This window comes from Helicoverpa armigera, chromosome 20 (genome assembly GCF_030705265.1).
Source record: "Helicoverpa armigera isolate CAAS_96S chromosome 20, ASM3070526v1, whole genome shotgun sequence".
In the NCBI taxonomy this organism is placed as follows: Eukaryota; Metazoa; Arthropoda; class Insecta; order Lepidoptera; family Noctuidae; genus Helicoverpa; species Helicoverpa armigera.
This window is the reverse complement of record NC_087139.1, coordinates 6,472,944-6,496,153: the sequence shown is the minus strand read 5'-3', so window position 1 is coordinate 6,496,153 and position 23,210 is coordinate 6,472,944. Positions and strand designations below refer to the sequence as shown.

The 23,210-nt window shown below is 35.9% G+C and overlaps 3 protein-coding genes and 1 long non-coding RNA gene across 6 annotated transcripts; 2 read left to right on the top strand and 2 right to left on the bottom strand.

Moving 5' to 3' along the window:
• Positions 1-101: 101 nt before the first annotated feature.
• On the bottom strand, positions 102-7,455 carry LOC126056478 (uncharacterized). Its single transcript, XR_010277478.1, has 5 exons — positions 6,835-7,455; positions 5,205-5,401; positions 4,760-4,936; positions 1,960-3,091; positions 102-1,251 (listed from the first exon to the last, which is right to left on the bottom strand). It is a non-coding gene; the product is annotated as an uncharacterized LOC126056478 (long non-coding RNA).
• A 41-nt stretch (positions 7,456-7,496) lies between these two features.
• Psn (Presenilin) lies at positions 7,497-15,357 on the top strand. 2 transcript variants are annotated; one of them, XM_049848637.2, is made up of 9 exons: positions 7,497-7,791; positions 9,634-9,854; positions 10,122-10,331; positions 10,540-10,760; positions 10,859-10,957; positions 11,135-11,221; positions 14,028-14,207; positions 14,565-14,677; positions 14,861-15,357. In XM_049848637.2, exons 1-9 carry the CDS (start codon positions 7,642-7,644, stop codon positions 15,014-15,016), a joined length of 1,437 nt encoding a protein of 478 aa, XP_049704594.1. In that variant the 5' UTR covers positions 7,497-7,641; the 3' UTR covers positions 15,017-15,357. The 2 variants fall into 2 exon arrangements, with proteins under 2 accessions (XP_049704594.1, XP_049704593.1); XM_049848636.2 differs by having other exon boundaries at positions 11,135-11,257.
• A 1,169-nt stretch (positions 15,358-16,526) lies between these two features.
• Positions 16,527-22,832, bottom strand: LOC110373379 (adipocyte plasma membrane-associated protein Hemomucin). Of its 2 annotated transcripts, none has more exons than XM_049848634.2 (7): positions 22,675-22,832; positions 21,900-22,059; positions 21,608-21,816; positions 21,114-21,405; positions 20,812-21,005; positions 19,430-19,647; positions 16,527-19,344 (listed from the first exon to the last, which is right to left on the bottom strand). In XM_049848634.2, exons 2-7 carry the CDS (start codon positions 22,031-22,033, stop codon positions 18,406-18,408), a joined length of 1,986 nt encoding a protein of 661 aa, XP_049704591.2. In that variant the 5' UTR covers positions 22,034-22,059; positions 22,675-22,832; the 3' UTR covers positions 16,527-18,405. The 2 variants fall into 2 exon arrangements, with proteins under 2 accessions (XP_049704591.2, XP_049704590.2); XM_049848633.2 differs by lacking the exon at positions 22,675-22,832 and adding an exon at positions 22,467-22,627.
• On the top strand, positions 19,723-20,609 carry LOC110373397 (transmembrane emp24 domain-containing protein 5). The gene has a single exon (XM_021330661.3). The coding sequence runs from the start codon at positions 19,817-19,819 to the stop codon at positions 20,546-20,548; it is 732 nt and encodes a 243-aa protein (XP_021186336.3). The 5' UTR covers positions 19,723-19,816; the 3' UTR covers positions 20,549-20,609.
• Positions 22,833-23,210: the final 378 nt, after the last annotated feature.

The following is a 23,210-nucleotide window of genomic DNA, read 5'->3' as shown; positions in this document are numbered from 1 at the left end:
TTAAAACAGTGATTTCAATTTCCAGTTCCAGTTTCCAGTTTTCAGTTTCCAACTTCTAGTCTAGTCAATAATATTATGGGAGATAATAAAAAAACAAAAGATAAAGAGTACATTTATCGGCTAAGTATATTTTATTTCCTTTTTTTATGTGTATTACAATATTTAAATGCTTGTAACTTAATTTCATCATTTACATCGAAATTTGTTATTTTTCCGTTAATTATTCTATTAACCCCGGTGCACCAACTGTGAATGATTAAATTAATTGACATATTAATTATAAAATCAATTAATTTATTTTTATGAACTATACAAGTAATTATACTAAAATCACAATGGCAATTGATGTAAAATTTCATTTTTCTTTCAGATATTTTATTTCAGGTGAATCTCGTAAACATGCAACAATCATATAATATATTTCATTTAATAATTTTATAAAATCATCACATGCATTAAATAAGGATTTTTTCGTATAATCTATTTCATAATTAAATGATTCAAAATCAATTTCCTTTCTTAATATATCATTAGTACATGTTCCACATTTTTGAACACTTTACATTTCGATTTTTTACAATGTATCCTGCTACATATTTTTTTGATTCGGCATGCAAAATCGAGTCATTCCATTTAATTTGGTTCATTGTATTAATTAAAGAATCAATAGGAAAATCACCACTAACCAATTCAATTTCATTGTTTTGTTTTTCAGCAAGAAGATCTTTGAAAGATTGCAGTGATTTATTTTCATCTTTTTCACAGTTGGCACTTACAGAATGGGGCGAATTTAAATTATTAAGTAACAAAGTTTTGAACGCATTAATAAATTGTAGGCACGAGGGATTAACATTTCGTATCCCATTACTTCTAATGTTACAAAAAAAATTTTCAAGAGGGTCCTGATTGAAATTTCTGGTTAAAAGGCTAGTAACTTTATATTTGATTTTTAAAAACTCCCACATTTCTTTAAACGTTTTAATATTGTGGATCCAATTTTGAAGGGATGGCACTTTTTCATATCTTACTTCTTCTGTACCATCCCGTTTTTTTATAGTTTTAAAAGTCATTGAATCCAATATAGGAACTACCTCTGTCCATAATCTAAAATGAGGAGAATTATTCATTACACACCCCTTGAAAATTTTGGATCACCTGTATATGAATGTCCATTGAAAGAATCAAATAGTTTGTCCATAATGAGTAGAAAATCAGCAGTTTCTTCGCACTCCGCCGGAAGAAGGTTGTGTTCTGAAACAATATATTAAATAAGTACTAGAATACAGTTCATATCAATCTTTTTTGCTATTGTGGACCGAAATTAAAGAAAAAAGAAAGAAAATACATTTATTCGACCCAGATTAGGGGACACAATAAAAACAAAAATACAAAAATTTAATTAAAAATTAAACGGTGTGCCTCACGGCTGTGTCGAAAAGGCACAAACTTACAAACTTTAAAGTGGCAGTAACGATTTACTGTGCGTCTTTATCAGTTGGTTCAGTAAATAGTTGTGGGTGTAAATATAATTAGTAAGAAACCAACATTAAACTATATTTTGTAGTTTCATAATGTCTCAAATTTTTATTTCAATATGATAATTTTAATTTATTATTTCATTTCAATTTATAATGTTATTCCAACAATATATCTTATGCATCTTAAATATTGACATAGCCAATTTTAGATAAATTATTAGATATGAATTGTATTTTTATTTTGAATTTTATCGAGAGAAATAGCATCTCAATTGTTTGTTTTTAAATATTTTTGAACTTATAAATGTAGCCAGGACATCTAATATTATTTTAAAGAAAAATAATGAACTTTCTAATTTGTCTGTGGAGAATGAAGATGGTTAAAACATGTAAATTAAAAATAAAAATCTAATTTAGTAAATTAATAGCAATTTTTTTTAAATATAGAGAAAATAATGAGAACAATAAAAAGCATACTTACTTGCTAAGAATCTCAATGCTGATGATACCCTTTGGCTGAAAACTTGTGCAGCATATTTCACTTTCATTTTTGGAATTTTCTCTTTATTAACATGGTTTTCTGTTAATTTATTAACAAGCCTAATTTCATCATCCCCAACATCTAACTTCAACAGCATCTCCAAATGTTCCCACTTTGCATACTTTGTTTTCCCATCTTGTACAAATTTCAAATGTTTGGCGAGTAAATTATTTCTCATTCCCTTTAAAAGATGTGGAGGATCAAATAATGGGAAGACCTTTTGGTCTTCAAACTCGAAGGCTTGGGTCCTATATTCATTACCCTCTTGTAAATATTTGCGTTTTGTGTCTTCTTGAAGACTTTTTATCACAGAAATATTTGTGGCTGATTGGTCACATATAGTGGCAATAACTATCAATCCAGTATTGGAGATTTCTTTTATTATTGTTTTGATCAGCTTCTTTAAATCGTCCTTTTTCGTGGCACCTTGGCAAAATGAAAAGCATAAAGGTTGTTTCACTTTGCTTTTTATACCCTTGATCATAAAGACCAAGGCATGATCTGCGAGTTTTTTTGTTTGTCTGTGCCCAAAATCTTCAAAACCAGTTATCTGTTTTAGGGCAGGGTTGTAAAACACCCGGAGCCAATGATACCTCATCAAACAGTAAATTGACCAACTTTTTTTCTGCCGGCAATTTTGCTACTGTAGCTTTTAAATTTTTAAATATATCAGGATTGAAGCCTGGTTTCAGTTCAAATTTACTCAACATTTTTTGTAGGCTGCGCTTTGATGGCAAGACAAACATTTTTCGCATGAGGTTGTAAGCTTTCTGACTCTGTTTGTAAATGGTCAATGCCATGATTTTTTCGTTAAATGTAAATCGCCTGCCTCGTGGTTTCTTTTTCCATTTCATTTGGAGGGAAGTAAATATTTTTATTGTTGCAGGCATTTTATTTAACTCTTTCAAAAATGATTTTGATGTGGAAATTTTCCTTGCAGAGAGTTTCTTGTTATTTTGTTCCTTATATTTCTTTTTCAGCTTCAATACTTTCTGTTTTAACTTTATTATCTCCTTCTCTTTGGAGGTGACGACTCGTTTTAAATATTGACAAGTCCCTCTTTTCCTAGAACCTGTAATTTAAATTATGTTACACCTCAGATCAAAGAAATAGTGTTACACAAAGTTTTAATAGAATTGTGATAAAAATATGTTACATAATATTGTTCTGTTATTATATTATGACCAGAGATTGGAATAGGTAGGCTTCGAGGAACAGATACAAAAAGTGGAGACTTCCCTACAACAGCAGATACAAGCTTGATAAATATTTTTTATGGGGATTTTATGGGTAAACAAAAATGGATATAAAGAAGATCATTCAGACTCCATACATTTTTGGGCCTTTTCTACCAACGAAAAAAAATGGTATGGATGGTTAGAACTAGCTATTTGGATGAATAATTATTATGACACATAAGTTGTAGGATTATATCAAGTTATTTCTTGTATGTCTCTACCAGACCTCGGGACTATAGAGTCCCGGATTTTTGGGAGGCGAACGTGGGGCCGAAGCCAACACGCTGAAGCCCTTTTGAGACAACTTTAATGAAATGGTGACACAAAACCGACGATTATCCTTGTATACACTATAGAAATGTACCCAAGGACAATCCCCGGTTCTGTGCTAAACTATTGCTAACTATGGATGAAAACTACTTGGGCTATTGTGATGGGATGCTAATGGACTAGGAATGGGGAAACTACGGGAACTATGGCACCTGCCGATAACAATGTAATAAATACACGTAAAAATGGCAGGTGGAGACTCGCCAACTCACTTACTGGGCCCCCGGGAATCAGTCACTGAAAAGCAACAAGAGGGCAACAGGTACATGAGCGGCTGAGAAGGGTGAGGATACCTCGGCGGACTTTAAACGCAGATCACGCGCTCCCTGTGGGTCCAGCATCACCGGCCCACTCGCCACTTACCACGAGGCACCTACCCTCCGAGCATTGCTCTAGCGACTCCACTCTGACCGGCCGGTGAAGGCAAGCCAAGAGGCGGGAGACCTATCCCCCGTCATGCTTCACTCCGGCAAGCCGGAGATGGGGGACAGTATACTCTCCCTGGAGCACTCGGATATATAGCCCCGCGGGGTCGCTACTCCCCGTCATCCGCCTCAGATGCCCTGCGGATATATCAAGTTATTATTATTAATCCATTTAATTCAGGTTTACAAGTTCGGAGATTTGTTATTGTCTTACATTTATTGATTCCTGCAAGTGCGGAAATAATCCTACCTAAAATTATAAACGCGAAAGTTTGTAAGTTTGGATGATGTTTGTTACTCTTTCACGAAAAAACTACTGAACGGCTTTGGATGAAATTTGGTATGTAGATAGCTTATACCCTGGAATTAGACATAGGCTATTTTTTATTCCGGTATACGCGGGTGAAACCGCGGGACGCAGTTAGTATGAAATAATCCTATACTAGTACTAATATTATAAATGTTGTGAGGATGTTTGTTCCTCTTTCCCGCGAAAACTACTAAACGGATTTAGATGAAACTTTACAGTAATATAGCTTATAAAAAATGTAATAACACATAGGCTTCACTACATAGTATAAAACAAAGTCGCTTTCTCTGTCCTTATTTCCCTATGTACGCTTAAATGCCCACTCTCTCTCTGCAAGAAGTTTTATGACCCTACAGTGGAAACAAATTGGAATCCTGATGATGGAAAGAAAACCTAATGTTACAAGTCAAAGGTCAATTGTCAATAAAAATATTTACCTTTAGGGCGTTCAGCTGTCTGTAATGCATTCTGTACATCACTATGATAGTGGGTAGAGCTGGATGGCTCAATGACAGCAAGTTTATCTTGCGAAATGTTTAATAAATTCGACATGTCTGCCTCGACATGTCCCGATGGACCTTCAAGAGTTTGACCAACTGGTAATGTAGATAAATCTGCAAAAGGATGAAATTATTTATAGTTACTGTATAATTATGTAGAATATAGAACAATATTCATTTAATTCTTAGAAGATAGCATGTTGCATCAATTATTTTTGGTATATAATATTCATTTTATTTTCTTCTAATTAGGATTAGATTATTCAGTAGAAAATTTTATTTAATATTTGAGGAACAATTTTGTTATTACAGCGAAGGCAAAGAAATGTGGTTTTGTTTCTATTAAGATTTAAATAACATAAGACATCTAAATAGTAGGTACCTAGAGTTGGTATTGCATTTGGAGTAAGTCGGTGACTGGCTGAACGGTAACACTCTTCAAAATGTCTGTCGCAAAATCGAATTTGGTTATAAATGTAGATGTCGCCTTTCTCTTGTAAAGCTTTATCTAGTACTTTTTCCACGAGTTAAACTTTTCCAAATGTGGGTATTCAGGTTTAGGAAATCGGTGCAATGGGCCTGAAATCAAGAAGTTTTATACATGAACAACTCACTCTCATTAAAATACCGTAATAGATATCATCATCATATGTATAAAATTTTAGTAATGTACTGTGATACCATCCTTGAATATTAATCTAACACTAGAAATAATAGCTGAGGTCTAGCAGTACTAGAACAGGAACACCACAGTTGAAGTAAATAAAATCACAGTAGCATAGCATGGGGTGCCGAGGGGCCATGGCCCTGGGTGGCGCTACTCTAGGGGCCGGCACCGCCGCCTAGCTGCAGCATCAAGCCAAGTAGAAGCTGATAGCGTTGACAGTAGAGGCAAAGGCATTTTTTGCCGCCTTTACATTGTCAGTTCCTATTTATGCCACCCCATAATACAATTTTCTTGAGAAGAGTCACTATACATTAAAGGTTGTCTGTAAAGATCGCTTTTAGCGATAAGACCACCCATTGTTACACCCCTTTAGTTATTAAGTTTTAATTGTAATTTGTTATGGTGTACATAGTGTGTATAGATACCACCACCACCACCATAACAAATACAACAAGATAGATAGATATCTATCTATACTTCTAGCCTACCTCCCAATAACTTCTTGTCTACTAAAAGAAGATCTAACCTATCAGGCAGGCAGGGTACTAAATTTTTCGACTCGCTCTTGAATTTTTACATCTGCTTGTTTTTCGTTTAATTTGACAATAAATGCTTAGTCCACACAAGGCTTTATGTTTTTTGAGCTTTAAAGGAAAATCTAACATATCCTAGTTTGCAAAAAATATTGTTGCATGCTGTATGAATCGACAAAGTTATACATAGATCATTAGTGTATGAATCAACAAAATCCTAGGTAGGATGCTAAAATTTTCACACTGCTGCACTACATATCAAAGAGAGCCAGTAACAATTTCTGAAAGTATTCCTTCCAGCACCCTAGTGAATCCCAAAATCATGGGCTGAGACCGCACCTGGTCATGAGTCGATATCAATAATAATTCTTTCTTGCCAAAACCATCTTTAGAATTTTATTAAATTGTAGTCATTTGAATTTAAATAAGTACCTAAATAAGGGGGCTCGCCCCTAAGACTACCCACTGACCGGCAGCTAAATATACCTGCCCCGGCGGCGGAATCCCATGCTACGCCACTGTAAAATCATAGTTTTAAAACCTGATGAAGTTATTTGGTCAGAGGGTCGTCTAGAGCGGGCTTTGTCTTATACGTAGATTCCGAGTCTTTGATTGGATATAAAAGTTAATGTGCAGTTTCAATTGTTTGTGTAGGGTCAGGACAGGAGTGTGTGTGGTAGTGCATCTTAGATTTTTGATGACTCAAGGACTATGATGACCACAGATTGCACGGATGACAATAATGGATATTGTGCAGCCTATCAGCAAAAGATAAATTACGTGCATTATAAAGTTAAAAGTTTTGAACTTACCGTCATTGTCACAATCAAAGTAGCACTTATATCTTGACGTTGATGGCATTCCGCCCCTAAGACGATCCACTGGACGCATTTTCTAGTCCTAAATACGGTGCCGGGTCAATGTAAAAGCAGTCGATCGAGGTTCCAAAATACAAAGCCGGGTCAATGAAAATGCAGTAGATCACAGGTCCAAAATACGAAGCCAGGTCAATCACAGAAGCAGTCAGTATCAGAGTCCAGGAACACGCAACAATCGTAATAAAAAAACCAGAAAATAACACTCAGAATAAACCAACACGTTAGAAAACGGAAAACGGTTTAATTTAAAAGTATGGTCGACTGTCAATGTCAATCGTCAGTGTTTCAAGTGGTTTCAAGTAGTGTGATTATTGTGATTAACTAAGACGTCCTCATAGATAAAAAAGAATTAAAAATAAATCATAAAATTATTTAATTACAATATTTGTTAATATTTCTAATCACAAAACTTTTTTTAGATTTGTTATTAAATCGATGAAATATCGGTCTAAGGTGCAGTGACATCTAGTGACTAAAACGAAGTACAAATACCCAAGTTACGGGGCATCCGTCACTAGATGGCGCATTTCTAAAAAAAAACCTCAGAAAATTATTGTACTTCAGTTGCATCCCCATATCCCCATGAGTCTGTGTTCACGGTTCATGACGCGTAGGACATTCGACGTTTGTTTGGACGATTAAGTTTGCGAAAAAGCTTTTGGTTTACTCGTATGTAAAGCGGCCTGTGATAATTTAACAATCGTAGTTACACATAATGATTGAGACGCAAAGAATACTTGAATGAGTGACACCGGCAGCGAATCTGAGGAGGCGACAGAGCATACCGCACTCATGGACGGCCACATCGCTGAAGCCCGCCCCGATCGGGTGATTGCAGAACGTATAGCGAAAAAGCGAAAAACTAAAACTGAAAATCAACGGTCTTATGGTGTAAGTATTGAAACCTAAAGTAGTATACACAATAGAACTAATGAAGTAACGCTTTTGTTCTGTAGGCAGATGAGCAAACAGGCAAATGACTCAACCACCAACATCAACACTATTATCTTTTGGAAACTGCATAACTCTCCAGTTATTTGTTGACAAATTTTACTACTATTGTTAATGACATGGTAAAAACATTGAAATAAATTTATTCTGAAAGATTACATTAAATAGGGTAGGGTGGTAGCCATTGAACCACCAAAAGTTTGGACATCTCTAGCGCGCTCGTTTTTACAGTCTAAGAAAATATTTTTGTCTCAAATGATAGGTTATTTAATAAGCTGCCAAATTGTGTTGAAATAAGTGGAAAACATTTGCTGTTGCCTAATTTATACATGTTTTTTTAAAACATGAGAAATGGTTCATAGCGTACTCCTAGGGGTACACAAAGAACCGGGGGGGTGGTACTAAATGAACCATGTGGTACACAATGAATCACGGTAATATAAAAAAAACATTATTATTAGTTTTAAAGAAAAATAAATACACTATTTATAACTTTTTATAATTATTAAGTTTCGGGTTATACATACGTATAAGAACCAACAAATCAGCCTTAAAACTTGATTTTTAACAATAATTATGAACATCTTAAAAGTTACGCACAAACTCTTTCCGGGAAAAAAGAAAAAACATTTTGTACTTGTATATTTATATTAATTAAAATGCTCTTAGCATTATAAAGTCGACGTGTTTTTATCACATTCAGACTTATGTTTTTTTATTGTCCAAATCACAAATTGTAACAATCAACATTTCTTTATGCTGTCTTCATGTTGGGCAGTAATAAATTTACTTGCATCATAATGGGGCTCTAGTCTACAAGACGGATTGTTCCTGTAGATACTTTGTTTGTGACATATCTTCGCACAAACACTTCGTCTGTCTCAATACTGGATAGAGAAGGTTGCAGTTTTTGCTGCTTTTCGAATGCTTAATCCCGACAAGTGTTTTTTCTATACCTCTTTGTGTAGCTTCCGCGGTGTGATACCCTTTTTTACGTGCTTTCCTCCCTACCGTGTTTCGCCCCATGCTGAAATAGACGAATAATGGTAATTAATTATAGGTACTCACATTAACACTTAGAGGTTAACTGTCTAATAATACTTCCCACCTCATCATATATCATACAAAGCACTAAGATGTGGTACACAATACACAATGAACCGTGGTTCATTGCTTACCCAGGATAAATGGCTCACAGCGTACCCACCCCCTCTTAGGAAATGTTAGGTCATGTTTTATACAAAAACCGTTGAGAATTAATTCCAAAAAATAGTCTCAGATAAGCCTAATGATCTACATTACACATACAATTCACACATAGTTAAGTAAGAGTTAGATTATTAAAGCAACAACAAAAAGAAACTCACCTTTTTTGTCGTTTTTGCTTGAGTAGAAGACTAAGACGCGGGTCACAGGTGAGTATATCGCGACAGACCCACGGCGAATAGACTAAACTTCTTGACGTGGCAAGGGAGTCTCGACATAATTTTTGCGCGAGCTAGCAACGTTAGGTATGGCCGGTAGGTACTATGGTTCATAGTGTACACGCGGTTCATTGGCTACCACCCTACCCTACCTTGTAACAGTTGTACCTAATCAATCAGATTGATATCCTGTCACTATGCCATGCGAACCATTTGTTGGATCACTGTGGCTCCACAGTCTTTAGTTTATTCTAAATAAAAGTAATAAAGTACTTTCTAGTAAATTTACTAAAACACTAATGAGTATCAAATTCAAACCGGAAACAAATGTGACATTAAATTGTAATTCTCCTTTTAGAGTGTTGAAGGCATTTCTGGTGGTGGATCGGGGGCAGCTAGCAGCTCGGCCAACAACCCCCCTCCACCGCCACCCCCTGCTGAGCCACAGTTAGAGGAGCTGGAACTGAAATATGGAGCCCGCCATGTCATCAAATTGTTTGTGCCCGTCACTCTGTGCATGCTCGTTGTTGTTGCAACAATATCCTCAATCAATTTCTATTCAGTCAAAGATGTTTATTTGTAAGTATATTAATCCAATTATTCTTGATACACAGCTAAACATAAAATAAAGGTCTCCCTAAACTACACTCTCAGCACTGTAACTTTAGTTTTGCATAGATGAAGAAACCTAGAAAATGACCTAAAATACTTTTGACCTTAAATATTATTTTTTTCTTTACCACCCTAAACACAACATAAACGAAGGTTGAGTAGGCAAAACAAACCATGTTGATCATTCTCTTTGATTATTCTTCTACTGATTGTAATGTCAATTGTTCTTTTCAGAGCATATACACCCTTTCATGAGGAGAGTCCATATGCAGTGACAAAAGTATGGAATGCTTTGGCCAACTCACTGATCCTACTGAGTGTCATCGCCTTGATGACAGTATTGCTCATAGTATTGTACAAGAAGAGATGCTACAAAATTATTCACGGATGGCTCATCCTGTCATCACTCATGCTGCTGTTCTTGTTCTCATATTTATATATCGAGTAAGTATAACTCTCCAAACATTTACTAAGAACTCCAGTTTCATTTAAGAGATTCTCTAACAATTTACAAGCAAATACATTGTTTTCCTTATTGATGAGTTTTATCCTTCAATTAAAGTAACAACAAAGGAAGAATAGAACCACTTAAAATAATACATGACAAATATCCTTGTCCCGCAAAATACTTATTCACCTTTTGTTATCTTAGGGAAGCATTGAGAGCATACAACATACCAATGGACTACATAACTCTGGTGTTTGGGATGTGGAACTTTGGTGTGGTGGGCATGATTGTGATCCACTGGAAGGGCCCGCTGCGGCTGCAGCAAGCGTACCTGATCTTCATTGCGGCGCTGATGGCACTTGTCTTCATCAAGTACCTGCCTGAGTGGACCACGTGGGCTGTTCTAGCTGTTATATCTATCTGGGGTAAGCAGGCCACTACAACAATCCTCTAGAACTGACCCACCAAGCATGTAATGTTTAAACCTAATTTCATAACTGTAATTTCTTACATGGTGTTTCAGATTTGATAGCAGTATTAACGCCAAAAGGTCCACTACGAATACTCGTAGAAACAGCACAAGAACGAAACGAACCTATATTCCCAGCTTTAATTTATTCATGTGAGTATTGATTACGTTTCTGTTTAAATATTTACGAATGTTTGCTAGGTCAGACGTCTTTGTGACGCTAAATGAATATTACCATTCCACTTGATTGGGCATTTAGCTATGCATTTCCACCTTATATTTCTTGTTGTGGCACATGGTATATAATAATGTTGTGTTGTATGTTTCCAGCGACTGTGATGTACTGCCTCGCGGCGACGACAACTAGCGGCGGTGCGGGCGCGGGCGCGGAGGACGAGGCGGCCGACACGCGGCCAGGTGAGCCGCGCGAGCTGCGCCCTCTGCATCCGCACGGTCCGTCTTTCTTCCCACTCTCTTTATTCAGTGCCGGATTAACCAAATAATAATGACAAAAGTAATCATTGCTAAAAGCTTCGCTAGAAGCGAATATCGGGTGATCTTTTACTAAAAAGATTATCATGTTGATCTTAACATTTTCTGTTGATTCTAACTTCCTGTGCGCCTGCTTAATCCGGCACTGCCTATTCCAAAACAAGAGTGCTATAACTGCATGCTTTCTAAACTGCTCAAGCATATAGGTCCAGCATGTATGAAAAAATTAAATATCTTGCATGACTGTAACACTTCATTTGTAATATTGTTCTATATTCATTAACCAAAAGTGAAACTTTCGCTATTACTTTTCCAATGCTTAGTTTTCTTCCTTTTTTATGAACTATATACAACAACCAGGTAGCTGAAATTTTCTTTTTTTCCACAGTGAGTTGCACCATTTGGCTATAACGATAATCGAAACGTTTTCGGTTCGCGTTTATGTTACACTATTGTTATAGTGAAATGTTGCAACTCACCAATAATATTTGTTTTGTCGTGTGTAAAGTGCATCGGAGAGCACGTATATGTTAATCCTGTGCCTGATCTCTCTCCAGTCGTGTCATTATGTTCCCATTGGACTATGAGATTGAAGGAATAGAGAGTGCACTTGTGTCTGCGCAAATGCTTGAGCACTGTAATATGTTCTGCGGTGTCCATTTCGACCGCGCGGCCACCTCATAATTTTTGATGAAACTTTGCCAGGAATTAGTAGTAATTTGTTACTTTTCACTCCTCTTTTCCTGAATTTGTTACAAAAAAAACCAAGCCGCTATGACAAAGAACAGTTGGCCGCTAGAACCGCCACTTGCCGTAGTCATCGCCCGTGATTACTCAGAAACTATACAATGCAGATAGACGAATGATACATCAAAAGAAAGGTCTTAATTTGTTAAATTTGTTACAAAAATAAAAAAGGTCAAAACGTAGATATACAAAAAGTTATGCAATGTTAAGTTTTCAGGTTATGAGTAGGTAAGTATATCACCGTAGGCACCAAATTAATAGAGGCTAATGTGTATAGAAAATTAGTCTTTAATTTGTTACAGCGAAAAAGACAAAAAGTACTAGAAAGCAGGTTCAATAATATGTTAGAGTCGATTTTAGTTGGCCGCGCGGACGGCAATATGCCTAAAATACAATTTCGTTTTCTCGTTATTAAAAGTAGGTTTTAGCTTAATTAAAGTACTAGTCGATGGGTAACGTAACCTAGTTTGAATAAATATAGCGAATTTAACTGCAGCATTCGTATTTTAGGAGATATTTACAAAAACACAGTGGTATGAAACTGTATGAGAGTAGGGTGTCCATGCATTTTCACATATTCGAAATTTTCGTTATTCACGTCTTATTTTTTTAGGGAGAGTGCATACTTTATAAAAATCAAAGTCACAAATAGATTAAAATTTCTTTATTTACAATCAACACAAAGGCAAACAAATCAATTGTTTGCCTTTGTGTTAACACAATGTGTCAAAAATGTGACACAGAGTTGAAAGGTGAACTTAAGCTAGGCGAGATCATAACATTTGATTTAAACGGAGCTGCAGACTCAGTTTTACTCACTGAATTGCCGATTACTCTTAGCATTAAGGATAATTATTATTTCTTAGTTGGTACTATAGAATTTATAACAGGCACAAAAATAGGCCACTATAAATGTCATTTTTTTAATAACAATAAATATTTTTGTTACGACGACAATTCTTTTAAAATTGAAATAAGTAGGTACCTCTAAGAAAATATGTCTACATTCTGTGTCACATATTAGAATTTATAAATATTATGTTAGTTTATGAAGATTTTATATTTATCTGGTTGTCTTTTATTACTTGATTTGTTTGCCTTTGTGTTGATTGTAAATAAAGAAATTTTAATCTATTTGTGACTTTGATTTTTATAAAGTATGCACTCTCCCTAAAAAAATAAGACGTGAATAACGAAAATTTCGAATATGTGAAAATGCATGGACACCCTACTCTCATACAGTTTCATACCACTGTGTTTTTGTAAATATCTCCTAAAATACGAATGCTGCAGTTAAATTCGCTATATTTATTCAAACTAGGTTACGTTACCCATCGACTAGTACTTTAATTAAGCTAAAACCTACTTTTAATAACGAGAAAAACGAAATTGTATTTTAGGCATATTGCCGTCCGCGCGGCCAACTAAAATCGACTCTAACATATTATTGAACCTGCTTTCTAGTACTTTTTTGTCTTTTTTCGCTGTAACAAATTAAAGACTAATTTTCTATACACATTAGCCTCTATTAATTTGGTGCCTACGGTGATATACTTACCTACTCATAACCTGAAAACTTAACATTGCATAACTTTTTGTATATCTACGTTTTGACCTTTTTTATTTTTGTAACATATTTAACAAATTAAGACCTTTCTTTTGATGTATCATTCGTCTATCTGCATTGTATAGTTTCTGAGTAATCACGGGCGATGTCTACGGCAAGTGGCGGTTCTAGCGGCCAACTGTTCTTTGTCATAGCGGCTTGGTTTTTTTTGTAACAAATTCAGGAAAAGAGGAGTGAAAAGTAACAAATTACTACTAATTCCTGGCAAAGTTTCATCAAAAATTATGAGGTGGCCGCGCGGTCGAAATGGACACGTTCTGCGCAGTTCACTGATCTCTTTATATGAAAAGAGGCGCCGTAGCAGACAGTCGGCTAGGATACCCTCGGAATTAGGTGACATCCGCTTGTTGTACTCAGGCGGCGGTAGCGGCGAGGGCGGCGACGCGGCCGGGTTCGACGCGGCGTGGCGCGCGCGGGCGACGGCGCAGCGCCGCATGCGCGTGGACGCGCTGCCCGCGCCCGGCGCCGCGCAGCCCGCGCGCTACAGCACGCGGCTGCAGCCCAGCGCCGCCTCCAACACTCTCGAGGAGGAAGAAAGTCAGTACCTGTTCCACGCGGCTTCATCCGTGTCCTGGGAAAACTTCCCCTTGTCCGGATAAAACATAACACGTGTTCAACACAGATAGTGTGTTACTAACAGTGACAGAATTATTCAAATCGGTTCAGAATTCGGGAGTAAATTTGAACGAACAATTAAAATATTTCTTGTTTTCCATATTAGTATAGAAACTTGCCATATTTCCAAGTCACGTGTGTTAGGCGACTTTGTCGTAAAACCGCGTATACAAAAACTAATTTCATTTTCAACTAATGTAATGGCCTGCAGATTTTGTAAAAGATGGTGTCAATTATGCGATTTGAGGTAATTTATTTATGTTTTCTTGATTATTGTAGAGGGCGTGAAGCTCGGACTGGGCGACTTCATATTCTACAGCGTGCTGGTCGGCAAGGCCAGCTCGTACGGCGACTGGAATACTACACTCGCGTGTTTTGTAGCCATATTAATTGTAAGTATTTCTGGCAAAACTATATTTTAGTAGGTGTAACTATATTGTATTGGTCGAAAGTAAATTGTTCGCTTTTTAAATGAGTAATTTATGACTATCATGTCGTATATTATTAATCAGTGATAATAGCTATCTTAATGGAAATGATAAAGTATTAACTTGTTCCATTTGTTTTGTCAACAGGGTTTGTGCCTCACACTACTTCTACTAGCGATACTCAAGAAAGCGTTGCCGGCGCTCCCCATCTCAATAACATTCGGCTTGATATTCTACTTCGCCACGAGATGCGTCGTCAAACCGTTTGCAGACGCGCTGGCGGCCGAGCAAGTGTTTATTTAGCAACCGGCTTTCTCCTTCGTAGATAGACTTGTTCATATACAATAGATGTATGGTTAACACACGCTGTTGAAGTTTGCCTTTCATACAACTTACTATGTTTTAACTAATTACTGTAGGGCTCAAATGCCAAACTTTTATTACAAAGATTTATGAGGAGGATCGACGATACAGGTACGAAAATTGTGGCGTTCAAGTTAAAATGATAAGTGTAGAAATTAGGAGATAGCGCGGAAAAGTGAATTGAATATTTAATGCAATAAATTGAGTAAGACACCAATAGTGTTAATAATTCCTTTGTACATAGTAATATTTATTGAAAATAAAAAGTATTATGAATATAATATGTAATATTGTATTACCCCATTTCTGATCTCTCTTCTAGATCCTCAAAAATGACTTATTATATATGACACCGCCAGTCGCAGAGTTACTAACATATTAGGTTTAGTAATTGACTAAAATACATTTAACATTCCAATATTATTTAAGTTTATAATTTGTACTAATAGAAATGCTCTCTTACATTGTAAATCATTTTCGTGAAATCTTTGCAGAATGGAGTTCGATAGATATACTCCATACCCTATTCTATACATAATCTTTTGATGTAAACATATAATTCATAATATTTTCCTTTAAAAAAAGTAAACTAAATTAAATCATTAATAATGTTGTTTTATTACTTATACAAGAAACCAAGAGTTACTTTTGAAGTGCATTGTTTCAGTCTGTCATAGGTTTCGTGTCGATACACCATCATGATTCATGATTGATCTATTCTAGATTTGTTGTTGAGTATATACAACTATGATATATCTCAAAAAAGTAAATATAATATACCTTGAGTTTTTTATTGAAATATGATTTTATCCCTCACTCGATTCTTCTACTCGGCTCCCAGGGAAATAACTTCCGTTACTCGAAAAAATATAGCCTACTAGCTTATAAATACACATGAAACTTTCATTTGATACTTCACTCGATTATACTGTATCAGCAGACATTCAGTAATTAATAATTTCCCCACTTTCACCCTCATAACTTTTAAACGGCTCAACCGAATCTCATCAACATGTCTAAGAACACTCGCACGTAAAGCAACATATTAAAAAAATAAATTGAAATCGCTGAATCCGTTCGAGGAGAGGTATGATGCTACAGAGAGAAATACAGACACGTCAACTTAGAACACGACTCTTTGTTCGTCGGGGTTAAACAGTTGCCTAAATGTTATTCTATATTAGTTTATATGTAGAAGCTAGAATATTTTTTTGACTTGAAAGAGTAACGAACATACACGCACTCTTACAAACCCGCATTTACATTATAAGTTCGATTCGTACTTGGTCAAAGAGATCTTATAATTTTAGAGTGAATGTATAGATAGATTTTCTATACAAAGGTGTAAAACTTTATTCCAGTGTTTTATCTCCAAGAAACATTTTTGCACGCACGAACTAGTAATTACTGGTCCGTATCTTGCACGGTTCTATAATTTTAAAATAACAAATAAATTTTTAATGTTTTAATATATAAACGTACAATATAATAAAAAAATATTTTATTGCTTACACTTCAAATATTGCTGAGTTACATTAACTGCGTGAAACAATTATTATACTCGTTAATGTTACATTTTGTTACATATTGCTTCAATTTTAGGATTTAGATACAATTTGATCGAAGGTAAACGACGACTTTGAATAATATACATAAATTAGATCAATATCTATTGAAAGATGACATTAGGATTGGTTCAGACCTGGCGAAGTAATACTTAAGTCATATTTATATTATGTACAAAAATATGTAACATTAATCTTAAGTAAACATGTCTTGTAAAGAACACGATTTGGGTGAAAATTTATATTAATATAATTAGAATACAAATAAATTGTGGAATCGTACTGAACTCACCAGGTTTGTGCCGAACCTACGACTTATTACAGATTAAAATATGTTCCCAATTAAGGTCCTAATTAGCTTGTGCTGAAATGACAGGGGAAAATGACTATTATTAAAACATTTGCAAAGAAGTAACATCCATAAAACATTAATATTGCACTAATTGGTGACTGGTAACTAACGATACACGGCACAACATGTAACAAGTGACGAAATTACGTACAATTTTGCACTAAAACAATAACTATTTGTAAACAGATTTGTTATAAAACATTTAACGTAAATATATAAAGAAAAAAACGCTTAACGATCTGCAGTTTATCGAGACTTGTGTGATGCTCCAACATATTTTTGTAACATATCAATTACTTGATTAAATAAATAATAAAGATTGGTCCAATTTGTAAAATTTAAATAAAGTTTATATTTATATCACAATCATAAAATAAATCAATAGAGTATCTGTAATATTTCTCTAGCCTAAAAGGGGTACGCCTACACTTTTGTAGGTGAACTAAGGGCCAATTCACAATATAGTTTGGAAATTTCGTTAGTGACTCTCATCTATCCGCGAGTGGCGGGGGACGTAAGCAGCGGAGGGTGAAAAATTGAGGTAGAGGAAAATTCAGAGACTCAAATAGATAGGAAATATTTTACTTGTCTAGCAGTGTGATCTGACCCTTATACTAAATAGATATAAATAGTTTAAGATTTGGACTAATAACAGTGCAAAACACTATTTTTCTACAGTGCAGTCTCGAATTAATTTGTCTTTTCATGTTGTATAAAGGAGGTTGTGGAAATGTCAAGTGAGGTTTTTAGCACCACGCTATGGCGGCGCCCGTTTGATTTTTAACGTCCACAAACACAAGCGTTTGAATGATCAATGTCGTGTCGCATTGTCGTAAATAGTGTAATAATTTTTTTGTCGAGATTAATCTGGAGTATAAGAATTAATTCCGAGAAAATTATAGCGAAAGAGAAGATATATATAAAGATATAAATCATAGTAGTATAGATAGAGAAATCATTCGTTAGACAAGTATTTCGATGCGGACGTCTTAGTAGTTTCAGTAATAATTGTGGTGCATTACGATTATGTAAATAGAAACAAAATCTAAAATGATTTAAGTATTTCCAATTGACTTCACTTTATCTAAACGCTGAAGTAAGCTCACTTGGCCCTGCCCCTTTGGGTACTAATGCAAATATTTGCACAAATCGGTACAATTTTGATACTTTAAAAAAATCGAAAAAGTTTTAATCTCGTATTAACAATTAAAATGGAATGTTAAGATAGATTTAGTCATTTTAAAAACAATCATACCATCAATCACGATCAATTAAATGCATCTTGCAGACCTTATACAATTACTAACAATATAAAAATACCTACAACCAATGTTTCCATCTCCTTCTGTAATTTGTTCCTTTTCCGAGAGATCTTAGAACAACTACATATTATTTAATACAACCTCATTTCCTCACTGATTAGGCACATGGATTTCAGCAGGGCCATCTTTTCTTATAACCTTTAGTTTCTCCTTGGTTGGTTTGATAGTGTCCGACGGGATTTCCTCTCGAATTGGTTTTGGTTTCTCTTCAGCACTTTTAGGAGTGTCTTGCTTCACTGGTTGAGCCTTTTTAGGTGCTTCTTTAGCGGCTTCCTTCGCTTTAGGTGCTGGTTTAGGAGACGGAGTAGTGGGTTTGGGAGGTTCTGTTGCTTTCTGGGATGGTTTAGGAGGTGGTGTTGTTTTCTCCGACGGTTTTGGTGGCGGCGTAGTTTTTTCGGCCTGTTTAGGTGGTGGCGTCGGGTTCACTTCAGGTTTGGATTTTATTTTGGGTTCAGGTTTCGTATCTTTGTCTGCAGCCTGCTTCGCTACAGAAGGTTTGGGCGGCGGTGTCGTCTTTGGTGCCGGAGGGGGCACTTTCTCCTGTTGAGCAGGCTTGTTCTGCTGTGTGGGTTTGGGTTCAACAGCTGGCTTAGCTACTTTTGGCGCGTCTTTCTTGACGTTTGCTTGTTCAGCTGGCTTCGGGGTAGCTTGAGTTTTCTCTTCAACTTTCGATTTAATTTCAGCTTTAGGTACTTCTACTTTAGCTTTAGGTGCTTCTTCAGTCTTTTTTGTAGGTGCTTTTTGGACGGGTTCAGCTTGTTGAGTCTTTTTTTCAACTTTGGGTGCTTCAGGTTTTTTTGATGTCTCAAAGGCCTTTTTCAAAAGAGGAGGCACAGGCACTGTTCCAACAAAAGTTTGTAGATGCGGATTGCCTGTGTGTAGCTTGTTGTTGAATACAATAGCATCACTTACATGTCCTAAGGATCCGTCTGTGTTGTAATATGCGGCAACAATGTTTCCATTCCAATCTACGACCAGCAGGCCAGATGTGGGTGGGGTCAGGCCGGATATAGTTTTGAAGTGTCCAATCTGTGAAAGAGTTTAGTTTTGTAAACTTTGTTTTATTTTTAACAAAGGAGATACAAGAAATGTGAAAAAAAGTTGTTATACTCACAGTATACACAATCTCTTCAAACACAATGTGAGGATATAGAGTGTTGAGATATTCAAACGGTATTTCTAAGAGTCGCTGTAGACGCGCCAGGAACTTCCTCGCCAGCGGCGCGGGCGCCAGCAGGTGCGTGATCGGAGTGCGGCCCTCCTCGAACACGGTGTAGAGCGCCACCAGCACGCCCGAGCCGTCCGGCAGCGCGCGCACGTTGTCCGGAACACCTGTGCACACACATGGACGAAACGTGTCAGCTAACACGAGAATCGAACGACTTATGCAACCACAATGTCAACCACCTGAGTACATAATGATGTCATTTACTCAATAATAACTTAAATACAATCAGTATACTTTTACGTTAGTAGTCGCTCAAAGAAAGTGCTTGCAATAATGGCTCTTATCATTTTTATAATGATGATGATGTGCACAATATGTGCCAGTCAAAATATATACGTGAGTGATGTCAACTTTAGAATTGAGCCAGGAGAGCGGATGTGCGTCTATGAATCAGGAAAACTTGGACAGATGCTGGAGGTGTACTATCAAGTTCTAGACGGACAACATGGAGACCTGGATATAAATTTCGAAGTGAGCGAAGCTAAAGAAATCAAACTAGTGTCGGACTTTAAAAAATCTGAAAATTCCATCATCATGGACTTGACAGTAGATGGCGATTACGCCTTCTGTATGGACAACACATTTAGTATGATGAATTCTAAACTAGTATTTCTGTATATCCTCTTGGAAGACAAGCAACCGGCCAGCGACGCCGAAACGGAGGTGGCTGTCGTGGATGCAGATGGCTCTGAACAAAAAGAAGTACTAGAATGGGCCGGAGTCGACGAAAAGGGTGAAACATATTACTTGGAACTGGCTCCAATGGCAGATTCACTATCTACGACATTGGCGCACGTTGTCAAGTCTCGACATCTGCTCAACATTTACGCTGCGAGCAAGTCGCGCGACAGTTACATGGCGTTTGAGGATACCTTCATAGTGGATGTGTGGTCAGGATTTCAAATAAGCCTAATGTTTGTTGTTGGGATGTTACAAGTTTATATGATCAAGAAATTATTCAATAACGCCCACCATCATACATATGATAGTGACCTTATGTTTTGATATAACTATGGATTTCATAGTGTTATTTAAATAAATTATTTAAAATTTATATGTATATCAACATGCTTTGTTTTTTTTTTTTATTCTGCTTTATACACAGAAAATTTAAAAAATATATGCTATGTTAATGTATATCATAACACATTGTGAATTTCATCACACAATAATGATGTTATGACTACTGTTCAAACTGTTAACACCATTCCATCATCATGAGCATCAAGACTGAAATGAGGACAAAAAAGTAACTTATTCTTAATTACCTGGCAGTCCATCAACAAAAACTTCTGATTTTCCTTTCTTGGGTCCATTTAGATAGTATTTCGTAAGCTTTGTGTTAGAACTTTCTGCAACCACTAGGAAGTCATTGTCAGGAGATAAAGCCACACCATTTGCGAACCAGAGATTGTCAACAAGCACTTTGCTTTGGTTTCGGCCAGCATCGTAATGGAACAATCTGAAAAAAAAAAAACAAAATAATTCAAATGCCAACAGTTTTGAATGTATCGTTAAGCTGTAAATATAGCTCATAATATTCCTTATAATAATATAATATTCCCTATACCTTCCTGATGGGTCCGTTAGCATGCTGATTGCACCATCCTTCAAATGGAAATCACTGGTGCTGTCCGTCCAGTACAAGTCTCCATTCTTAGCAAGCGTAATAAAGTTAAACAACTTAGGTTTGCGGTTCTCAATCTCAACTCTGGGTGAAACAAGCAACTGCTTCTTGTTAGACTTCAGATCTACCTTCCATATGCCATGGTATGCATCTGCTACGTACATGGTTTCAGTCCTCTCATCAATTACAAATCCCAGGGGTCTACCACAAATATGTTCATGGATTATTGAGCCACCTGAAAATAATATTATATTTATAATTTTGATAACCTTTAAAAGTTATCATTATTCAAAAAACAAAAACAATACAGCAGTTATAAATGTTAGCTTAGCTGTACCTTCTCGGCTATGGCAAGAAAATTACTGCTTATTAACATAAATAGCTAATATATCGTAGAATACAAAAGCGTTGTCATCAAAGTTATATAAAAGACTTACTGCATGGTTGGCCAACTGAGGTAACAAATGTGACGTGTCCTTCAGGTGTCAATTTTACTATTTCTCCAGTAGCAAGGCTGGTGTACAGTTCACCTTTATATACTTGGAATGCTTCGGGGCCGAGCAGTTTACCATTGTATGCTTTACCAGCATTATTTAATGCGCCATTAGTAGCCAGAGGGCCAACCCTTGGTTGCATAGGTGACACACTAAAATTTAAATAGAATGATGAGAATTTTGTTTTTTTATAATGGTCACTTAAATTTTGAAACACTCAAAATGATGTACTTACTTGATAGTGGTAAACTTTGTATATGGTGGTAAATTAGGGATGAGAACAATGATGGTAGCGATTATTGCTAAGTATAACGACAACTTTATAATTGCTTTCAGCAATCTTTTAATCGCACTGAATATGAACCTCATTGTGAGAGCTTGTACCTGCAAGGTACCTGGAAAGTAAAGAATTCAGCTAGGTATAAGCATAAAATAATGATCCTAAGAATTTATATTCTTATTATTTGTTTAGTTTTGACAAAATCTGTCCTACACTTGCTAATGCTTTAAGAAAAACAGTGGAGCCGCATATTATGAAATAAACTAAATTCAAGTTCTTGATTGAGAAAATAACTGGGAATACTAGTAACAAAAAAAGAATATTGAGACTTTTATTGTTCTATCCCTTATATAGATAATGTGTAGTAAATATATTATTTATTTAAAGTTATTGAAGATCTCACAATTAACTAAATTATCATGTTTCAATAGTTTCTTAAAATCTACAAGAAGCGATCGTCAACGTGGCTATTCGTTCAGTATTTACAGTTACTTAGCTACGACTTAAGATAAAATTACTGACCTTTTCGCGAATAAAAAGGTACTTCTTATTCCGGAATATAATAGCTAAGTACAAGCAACGATACATATACTATAACCCAGACAGGATGAAATCTCGGCGACAAAACCAGTCAGTACAAACTACCGACTCTGTCATATAGCGCACTCGTCGGCTTGCTTGTTAAACACTGGTCAACGACAATCAAACAAATCAGTAATTAAATATTTACCTTTATCGAATCACCTTTGGTCTGAGATAGCTCGACACATAAATAGAAGTATTTGTGCCGATTGACTATGTAGAATCGTGAAGGTGAACAATGTCCTATTCGCGAGCGTCTCAGAGACAACTTGTCAGTGTCATGCGTGTCAAGTAATTTTTTTAATAAATGATGACGTGATACGTGATGTCATTCTGTCATGTAGCTGGTGATCCAAGAACCAAGGAATTTGAGCACCCAACTCCATTATTCTATGATACTTCACTAGATACTTCTCGTTTAAGTCATTGATTCTAATATGATAAAGCCTAAAACTCCAAAAGCAGTAAAGTTGCTTTTATGACAATAAACAATATTTTTATTTATTTTATATTTAATCCCGGTGCGAATTAAAGTTCCCATAGGACGCGGGTAAAACCACGGGAAAACGGCTAGTACACAATATCGGTCCAAGGTCCGCTCAATATTGCGCAATTTAATTTGTCTAGGTTGACCCTTACTTAATTTTTATTGCCGAAGATATTGCCATGCCAAAGAATATCGCT

What these genes read in the sequence shown, in the direction of transcription:
- Psn (XM_049848636.2), top strand. Translation starts at nt 7,642, where the DNA reads ATGAGTGACACCGGCAGCGAATCTGAGGAGGCGACAGAGCATACCGCA. An exon ending in AAAATCAACGGTCTTATGGT is followed by an intron (nt 7,792 to 9,633) that starts GTAAGTATTGAA and finishes TTCTCCTTTTAG; the next exon opens with AGTGTTGAAGGCATTTCTGG. An exon ending in TTCTCATATTTATATATCGA is followed by an intron (nt 10,332 to 10,539) that starts GTAAGTATAACT and finishes TTGTTATCTTAG; the next exon opens with GGAAGCATTGAGAGCATACA.
- LOC110373397 (XM_021330661.3), top strand. Translation starts at nt 19,817, where the DNA reads ATGGCTCTTATCATTTTTATAATGATGATGATGTGCACAATATGTGCC.
- LOC110373379 (XM_049848634.2), bottom strand. Translation starts at nt 22,033, where the DNA reads ATGAGGTTCATATTCAGTGCGATTAAAAGATTGCTGAAAGCAATTATA. An exon ending in ACAAAGTTTACCACTATCAA is followed by an intron (nt 21,817 to 21,899) that starts GTAAGTACATCA and finishes TTTAAATTTTAG; the next exon opens with TGTGTCACCTATGCAACCAA. An exon ending in CTCAGTTGGCCAACCATGCA is followed by an intron (nt 21,406 to 21,607) that starts GTAAGTCTTTTA and finishes TATTATTTTCAG; the next exon opens with GTGGCTCAATAATCCATGAA.